This window comes from Alexandromys fortis, unplaced genomic scaffold, assembly GCF_014885135.2.
Source record: "Alexandromys fortis isolate MF-2015 unplaced genomic scaffold, M_Fortis_MF-2015_v1.1 scaffold_149, whole genome shotgun sequence".
NCBI lineage: Eukaryota > Metazoa > Chordata > Mammalia > Rodentia > Cricetidae > Alexandromys > Alexandromys fortis.
This window is the reverse complement of record NW_026068025.1, coordinates 32,936-42,527: the sequence shown is the minus strand read 5'-3', so window position 1 is coordinate 42,527 and position 9,592 is coordinate 32,936. Positions and strand designations below refer to the sequence as shown.

General features: G+C 39.3%; 1 protein-coding gene across 1 annotated transcript in view; it reads right to left on the bottom strand.

The window, feature by feature from the left end:
• Positions 1–9,453: 9,453 nt before the first annotated feature.
• The window catches only part of LOC126514711 (olfactory receptor 1019-like), a 3,437-nt gene continuing 3,298 nt past the window's right edge, over positions 9,454–9,592 (bottom strand). Inside the window, exon 2 of the mRNA XM_050163806.1 lies at positions 9,454–9,576. Within this exon, the coding sequence (XP_050019763.1) occupies positions 9,454–9,576 (123 nt within the window). The remainder of the gene's footprint in view (positions 9,577–9,592) is intronic.

Genomic DNA, 9,592 nt, shown 5'->3' with positions numbered 1-9,592 from the left:
TACAATGTTAATTAAATAAAGAAATCTTTAAAAAACAACCTAAATTTTCTCATGTTTTATAAAAATACCCAAAATATAAGCAATATAATCATATTTTTAGAAGACAGAGCTGAGAAAGAGTCTGCTCCTGTGGAAGAGGGTTAACCTTGGATGGATTGATTTCTCATTAAAAGCTGTAACAACAGCAGAATTCCAGGCTTGCCCTCCTTGTTGACAGAGGAAGGACTTACCTGTTTCTTATAGACCATGCCCCCTGTGTGGATATCATCACTTTTTATCAATTCCTGCATCGGCAGGCACTTTGGTTGTGTCTATAGCTCAACTACTTCTAGGAGTGCTTCAGCAGACACAGTAATGCAAACATCTCTTCAGTGTATGGATTTAAATCCCTTTGGGCACATACTCAGAGTTGGGTTTGCTAGACCCTGGGACCATTCTCTTCCTAGCTTTCTGAGGATTCCAAATCAGTTTTTTTTTTTTGTATTTGGTAAGAAGGTTAGGTGATGAATAATTATTAGCTTAACTGATATTACAGTGTCCCAGGCACTGAAATATCACATAAAACCTTTAAATTATCACTAGTCAAAACTGAATATGGCCTGTATTCACAGGGTATGAGAGATGGAGGCAGGAGAATCAGAATTCTAAGAGAGTTTTTGTGTAACCTGGGATACATGAGGGCCTTTTTAAAAATGTTTAAGTACACCAAGAAAAATATATTGGGTACATAATTCAGTTCAGAATAAATAATGCAGTTGGCCATACTGTGTCTTCAAGGAGGAAGAGAGAAATGAATGCTTGTACTCAGTCCACTCTCTCCTTCTTATGAAGTCCAGGGTCCCTGCCCACATGGTTCTGCTACACACATCAGTTCATCCATGCCAGACAATCCCTTGTAGAGATTCTCAGAGGCTAGCCTTAGTGTGAGCAATCCCTAATAGGTATGCCTTGAAGTTATATCTTCTAGGTGGTTCTAGACCTGATCAAATTGGCAAGTGAGATTAAATATCTTAGTAGTTCTTTAGCAGGAGAAGTGGGGACCTGCCCTTTCTCTCAGTTGATGGAGTTGAGTCATGACACCTGACATGAACTGAGGACAAACATCCCCTGCTATGTTTTCTATTGCAGCCTCAGTCCCTAGCGCACAGGGGCCTGAATTTCCTGAGTCAACTTAGTTATTCAGATCTCAGGTGTGTTCAGATCCTGCTTTTCCCAAGATTAGTTGATTAATTGAATTTAGATACAGTTTAAAAGGCAGATTTTTGATTGTGTGTATTATTTTCAATTTTTATGAGTTTGTAACTTTATTTCCTAGACACTGTATGAGAAGGACCAGCTTAGACTCAGACCAAAAATTTAGAGACAATGAAGTACAACACTGGATACAGAGCCAGTCCTTGTTCACTCAGATGCTGCTCTGCATTCCCTCCTTAGTGGGCATCTCTGTAGATCTGGAAGCTGCCATCTCCCACTCCAGTGATGTAACTGGCTTCCTTGAATTCCGCGGGCATCAGAGGAAGCAACTCATGATTCTTGCAAATTTAGACAGCTGATACATGTGAATATAGTTAAGAAGATGTTTTTAAGTCAAGGTTATTAGTTAGTTGGCCTTGAATTCACTCTCTGATCACAAAGATCCTGAACTTGCAATGCCCCCCTGTCTCTTACTCTGAAGTAGCTGGACTGTTAGTCTGGTTACATCAGGCCTTTTTCTTACGATAATTGAAGAACTTTAGAAACCGTAATTTACAACAGTTTCTCTCCTAGTAGATAAACAAGCCTCATAAGCAAAACCACATATTCTGTCTTGTGCCCAGTTGATAATATATTAAAAACCAGTGGTGAAATCATACTCAGAGTAGTTGTGATACACAAATGCTGAGCTTTTTTCTCAAAAAATTCTGTAATTTATAGACCTTCAATTTTCCTAAATGAAGAGCAAGTTGGAGACACATGGTGAGGACATCTCTTGCAATTATTCACAAAAGATATTATTTTTCAATTTCATTCATCTCAGTCAGCTCTTACCTGGTGGAATGATGCTCACTTTCTGTGTCCAAAGGTCATCAAGTGATGAAATGGACAGAAGGAGTGTCTCAGGTGGTAACTCTGCTGTTCTGGCAAGGGATTGCTGGAAGTGTGGATGCATGAAGCTGTCTGATTTCATTGTGTGTCTAAATATTTTAACGTGATTCACCTTCCAGGTCATCTGGGAACAGAGATAGCATGCTTTGATATGTCTGGGGAACGTGCTGCTCTGGGAATACGTTTGGTCTGTCAGGTACCATTGACTAAGATTTCTTAGGGTCCCTATGGGTCATCTTAGGGATATCTTAAAAAAGCATTTCCTGGGGCTACAAGAAAATGCCAGTTGGTATGAAAAAAATTAAGGTTTTTTTTTTAGAAATATCAAACTTGACACTCTTTGAGACAGATATTTTAAGGTTTATAATATATCTGTATTTTATTCAGGCTACAATTATGAAAATATGAAATACAAATTCACCATTTTCCTTGTCCAAGCTCTTAGGGTACTTAGAAGCATCAACCAACTCTATTGCACTCTTGTATCTGCTGCTGTGATCTGTGACAGTAAACATGTGATTCCCCAAAGCCTTGTCTTGCCTCATAAATATTCATGGATGAGGTCATTAAAATGGTAGGCTTACTATTGCATGCCATAAGTGACCCTTTGAAGCTTACCACTAATTCTTTATTCGTCACATACAACAGGATTTATCATTTTTAAAAATGCATCTAGATTGGTGGACCGACAACCAAACCCAGCACTGATGGGGCAGGGGAGGAGGGCTATGAACCTGAGACCATTCTGGGCACAGTCCTGCCCAAAGGAATACAAAGGAAAATAAATGTGTGTGTGTGTGTGTGTGTGAGTGTGTGTGTGTGTGTGTGCACACGCGTGCCTGTGTGTGTCTTGTATACAGACACTATTGGCATTTACTCTACAATATCTGCTCTGGTACAGTTTTTTTCCCTGAGATTTGTCAAGGTCCTTCGGAACACATAAATACAAAGGAAACAGATGCAAATCTGATGTCTAATGGTCTATTCAATATCGCTGTGTGAAGAAGTTCATGTAACCAACTCTGGACAAGCTAAACATGAGCATCAACTTGGGTGTCTTTCATATTCCCCCTGATCACTGTTTTTCCACAGATGGCCGGAGGTAATCTATTTTGAGCAGGCGCCCATGTTTACCAATATGCTCTGATTGACATTTGTATCTGGCTTCTTTGACTTATACTTTCACGTGAGATTCATGCATATTGTTTTCTATATTTTTTTCTATGTTGTTTCTTCTTTTGACTATCCTTTTATTTTATTTTACTTTTTATTAAGCTTTCTCATTTTAATTGTTTGGTCAAGAATATTCTATACATTTTCCCCTGCACTCCCCTTCCCTCATCCTCTCTGCCCTTCTCCTAATCCTGATGATCCCAATTTACTCAGGAGATCTTGTCTTTTTCCCCTTCCTAGATGGATCCATGTATCTTTCTCTTAGGGTCCTCTTTGTTACCTAGGTTCTCTGGAAATGTGGCCTATAGACTGGTTGTCCTTTGCTTTAACTCCAGTATTTACTTATGAGTGAGTACATATTTTATTTGTCTTTCTGGGTCTGGGTTACCTCACTCAGAATAGCTTTTTCTAGTTCTATCAATTTGCCTGCAAATTTCAAGATGTCATTGCTTTTTACCGCCGAGTCGTACTCCATTGTGTGAGTGTACCACATTTTCTTTATCCATTCTTTAGTTTAGGGGCATCTAGATTGTTTCTAGGTTCTGGGTACTATGAATACTGTTTCTACGAACATAGTGAGCAAATTTCCTTTGTTGTGAGTGTGTATTCTTTGTGTATATGCCCAAAGTGGTAATGCTAGGTCTTGAGGTAGATTGATTCTTAACTTCCTGAGCCATGCTGGTTTCCAAAGTGGCTCCACAAGTTTGCACTCCCACCATCAGTGGAGGATTGCTTCCCTTATTCCACATCCTCTCCAAGATAAGCTGTCATCAGTGTTTTTGATCTTGGTCATTCTGACAGGTGTAAGGTGCTATCTCAGAGTTGTTGTGATTTGCATTTCTCTGATGACTAAAGATGTTGAGCATTTCTGTGTCTTTTAGCCATTTGAGATCCCTTTGTTGAGAGTTCTCTGTTTAGATCAGTACCCCACCTTTTTATTCATTATTGGTTTTTTTTTGATGTATAGTTTGAGTTCTTTGCATTCTTTGGAGCTCAGTCTTTTGTCGGATGTGGGGATGGTGGTGACATTTCCCATTCTGTATCCTGCCGTTCTGTTTTTTTTAATTTGTGCTTTGTTTTACAAAAGTTTCTCAGTTTCATGAGGTCCCATTTATTAATTATTGCTCTCAGTGTCTGTGCTATTAGGGTAATATTTAAGAAGTGGTCTTCTGTGCCAATGTGTTTAAGGCTACTCCTGTTTTCTCTTCTGTGAGTGTGGTTGGTTTTATGTTGAGGTCTTTGATCCATTTAGACTTGAGTTTTGTGCATGGTGATAGATACATATCTATTTGCATTCTTCTGAATGTTGATATCCAGTTATGCCAGCACCATTTGTTGAGGATGTTTTCTTTTTTTCTTTTATAATTTTATTCCTTGTCAAAATCAGGTGTTCATAGGTGTGTGGATTTATATCAAGGTCTTCAATTCAATTCTATTGGCCCACCTGTCTGTTTTAAATTCCAGTCCCAAGCTGTTTTCATTACTTTATCTTTATTGTACAGTTTGAAGTCAGACATGGTAACACCTCCAGAAATTCCTTTAATGTACAGGTTTCCTTCAGCTATTCTGGGTTTTTGTTTTTCTTTATGAAGTTGAGTATTGTCCTTTTGAGGTCTGTGAAGAATTTTGCTGAGATTTTGATGGGTATTGCATTGGATATGCAATTTGTTTTTGGTAAGATTTTCATTTTTTACTACGGTAATCCTACCTATCCAAGATCATGGGAGATTTTTTTTTCATTTTCGGGTTGATTCTTTAATTTCTTTCTTCAAAGACTTCAAAGACTTCAAAGTCCTGTCCATACAGGACTTTCACTTGTTTGGTGAGAGTCACACAAAGATACACACACACACACACACACACACACACACACACACACTCACATTTATCTGTGACTATTGTAAAGTGTGATTTTTTTATTTTTTTCTCAGCCCATTAATCATTCATATAGGAGAGTTACTAATTTTTTGATTTTTATCTTGTATCCTGCCACATTTAGGAAGGCTGTAGTAGTTCCCTGGTATAAATTTTGGGGTCACTTATGTATACTATCATATCATTAGCAAATAGCAAAATTTTGACTTCTTTTCCAATTTGTATCCCCTTGATCTCCTTTTGTTGTGTTATTGCTTTAGCTAGGAGTTTGAGTATATATGGATATTCCATCTCTTGTATTCTGGTATTTTTTTATGTTTGCAACTTAGTTCCTGATTGTTTACCCCATAGCAGAACTGCCTGACCAGAGTGAACGTCTGTGAATAGCTGTCTGGTGGACCACAGTCCAGTCAGTAGTTCTACCTGTTGCATACTTAGCTCCACCTTCGGTCTCACTGGATAATGGAGTCCAACATCTCCTTGTCAAAAAACAGAGCAAAGGTATCTCCTCAGTTGATGTGGGAGTGATTTCTTATTAATAAAGAAACTGCCTAGGCCCATTTGATAGGCCAACCCTTAGGTAGGCGGAGAAAACAGAAGAGAATGCTGGGAGAAAGAAGCGGAGTCAGGAGTTGCCATGGTTCTCCCACTCCAGACAGATGCACGTTAAGATCTTCTCTGGTAAGCCACCTCGTGGGCTACACAGAATATTAGAAATGGGTTAGAACAGTATGTAAGAGCTAGCCAATAAGAAGCTGGAAGTAGCCAGGCCAGGCAGTGTTTAAAAGAATACAGTTTCCATGTAATTATTTTGGGAATAAGCTAGCCATGCAGGCGGCCGGGTGCCAGGGACGCAGCCCTGCCGCTCCTATCTCTACACTCAGTTAGTTAGAGAGATCACCCACACTTTGGCTGTCCTGTATCATCTTCAGTTGACCTTTAAGCTTCTATTATCAAAAAGCACCTACAAAAGCCAGAGTGCTTGTGTGTACTCAGGAGCACAGAACACTAAGACACAGGGATATGAAGACCCAAAGGATTGTGGAACTTCAAAAAAAAATGTAAGGTGATACAACAAAACCCAAAATAAAAAAACAAAACCAAGAAAGCTCTAATAATGGACCAGAATGAAATGGAGGTTGGTGACATTTTAAGACTGAGAAAGAATTCTGGGTCGTGCTGATAAAACAGGTCTATGGTCTAGGGGGATGTGCACACATCCTTCAAAGAGTGTACGTTCAGCTCCAGAGCCCTTCAGCAAAGTGCAGAGGGCAGCACAGAGAGCCACAATCGTTTCTGCCTCCCAGTGCATATGGAAGCTCTACTTAAAGTCGTCATTTGTGATATAAAAACATTCACACTTTCATCAAGCTATTTCATCCCTAAAATGAGTGCTGAGCAGGTGTTTTTATCTTGAACTTTTAGCTTGCTTTGTTCCAGTATTAGTCACAAAAGCTTAAAACACCTTAGCTTACTTCTTAGCCAAAGAGAGGAAAGGAACTCCAGAACACAATTCTGCAAATAAGTATTATTTTATTTTTCTTATTTTGTTTTCAGGATGGTTATTTTATTTTTCTTAACAAACTTGAAAACATTTAATTCATCACAATTATGGAAACTACTAGACTTAACACTATTGTATCGAGTTCATTATTTGGATCTAGATTACACTGAACAAATATTTGGTAGTTGATAATTGAAGAAGATGCATGGGGGATTTGAGGAATGCTCCAAGACACTTAAAGGAAGATTATTTTGTTTTGGGATTTTGAGACAGGGTTTCTCTGTGTAACAGAGAACTCACTCTGTAGACCAGACTGACCTTGAGCTCACAGAGATCTGCCTTCCTCTGCCTCCAGAGAGCAGGGATTAATGGGTGCACCACCATCATCCATTTCAAGGTCATTTTTAAAATGTGTACACATCTAAAAATTACACAACAGCTGTCTAATTGGGCTATAAGCCTGCTCAATGGAAGTGAATTCATGGATGGTACTGCACACCTTGCTAAGATCCTGTGACTGGAGAGGTCATAGGCTCTAGGGGGATCCTAGCACCTTCACTTTCCTCTAATTTCACTCTTCTAAATACTTACACCCCTAGGTAAGTGTAGCTCTCACCCGTTATAGGAGAAACCTCTTTTTGCAACAGATGGAGATCGCTACAGAAATCCATGACTGCTAAATTGCAGAGGACAGCTGACCCTGCGGTGCCAGTCCTAAGTGATGTGTCCGCAGCATAACCTACACCTAAGAGTCAAGGACAAGCGTGGAGGGGGCAGAGACGTGTTAGGACTTGGAGAACTGGGACACCTGCTGAGAGGTCATGTCTTCTGGACACGGCAGTAAAGCTGTGCCCAAGATCTCAGTTATAGTGTTGTCTAATTAAGAGATCTGGATAGGGAGAAGGGTAGGGGTGGAAATGATGTGAATACAGTGTGCATGTAGGAAATTCTCCAAAAAGCTAAAAGAATTTAAATAAAAAGAGGTACAATTAAATAATAAAAATTATAACATTTCAACTTAATAACATATATTAAAAATAAAACATTTTTGTTGAAATTCTAGAAGGACATCTTTTTTATATGATGTCTTTCATTAATAAATAATTTATAGTTATTTGAGTTCATTATCATGGTATATAGATTTTTCAGTGTAATCATAGCTGCAGCAGCCAAAACCTTTTTGCTTGAAGATTAATATTGATGGTTTTCAAAAGTGAGGTGTATATTCATCAAATTCTTTTTTTTTAAGAGATGGAGTCTTAAGTAGCTCAGCATTGCCTCAAATGATACACAGAAAAAAGTTAGTTTTCTTTTCTATTTTTATTTACTTTTTGTTTGCTTGATTTTTTAGACAGAATTTTGCTGTGTGGCCTGGGCTGTCTTGCAAATCACCCTGTAGATCAGGATGGCCTAACTCACAGAGATCTTTCTTCTTGGGCTTCCCAATGTTGGGACTAAAGGCATGTGCCACCACCACCCAGCTCTTTAAGAAAGTTTATTTTCCTTATTTTTAAATTTTAGATTTTAGATGCTTGACTTGAGAGTCAGAGCATCCAACACTAATGTAAGTTTTGAGAAACAAAATTTGATAAGTACCCCAAGATACTGAGTTGGGGTGCCATGATTGTCACAAAGTAAGAAGCAGGACACAGACTTCTTACTGAAGATTAAACCCTTGTGAGTTCTCCTTATAATCCCAACACTTGGGAAGCAGAGGCAGGAAAAGGAGGAGATCAAACAGCACCTCAGAACAATCCCTGAAATACACAGAACAAAACCACATGTCTCATAAACTGATTGGAGTAAATTTTTTAATTAGAAAGGAACTTAAATACTTCATCAGAGAGTGGACAGTGTCCATTTATAAATACATGTGCACAAAGACAAAGTCCGGAGCTAAGAGACAAAAGTCTGTGATTAGATCACATTGCAGAGATTGTCAGAGAGACAGTGACATTGGCGGTGAGACTCGTTGTCTCTGAAGCATGCAAAACTCAAAAGGTCCATTTGAGAACTGTGATGAAGATGCTTAGGGCTGACACAGTAAAATCCCTTTTATGGTCAGCAGAAGACATCCGGTGGGAATCCAGCAATAGTACATTATTCACAGTGTAATAGAGGGAGAGAAACAGATATACACATACAATTACAGATACAGAAATACAGGGAGAGAGAGTCTATTCCATGTGGGGACTTCAGAGCCATTCAATAAAAACGATGCTCCTGAGAGTTCTCCCAGAGCGTGGAAAGAGGGAGTCAAGCAGCCCCACTGTCTGGCCATTCTCTTGTGTATAAATTCAGGCTCTGCAAACAGAGATGGGAACAAGACTGAAAGAGCTGTCTAGGTCATCCTGTAGGAGAAGACTGGGCAGCTGGAAAGCAGGACAACTTATAGTTGAAACCAACCACCAAACAGCTTCTTCAGATGAATATAGGACAGACGTCTCCCATAGCAGACACATAGTTTTTTGTTTGTATCTTTCTGTCTCAAGAATCTATCTAGATATATCTTTTCACCTGATTTTAGCCATTCAGTTTGTTATCTCTTAGAACATTCTGAGACACATAGTTCAGTTTTTAAATGCTACTATTTCTGTGTGGATCTGTGTGTAGATAAGTGTACACGGGTCTGGATGTCCACGGAGGCCAGAAGAGAGTATAGAATCCCCTGGAGCTGGTGCTTTCCTGCAGCCTCTGCACCTGGCTTTGTCAGCAGGCGTCAAGTGTCACAGGAAGGGAAGGGGGTGATGTGTATGGGGGTGAAAATCTTGGCTCCAGTTTCACCATGACAACCACACACTGTAGTCTTGGAGGACTCAGTATTTTCTTCTGCAATAAAGTTTCTTCAGAGCAAACTTCATATCTTTGTTCCTCAGACAATAGACCACTGGATTCAAAGACGGAGTGAGGACAGAGTAGAAAATAGATGCCAGGCGACCCTGGGTCGGGGAGTAC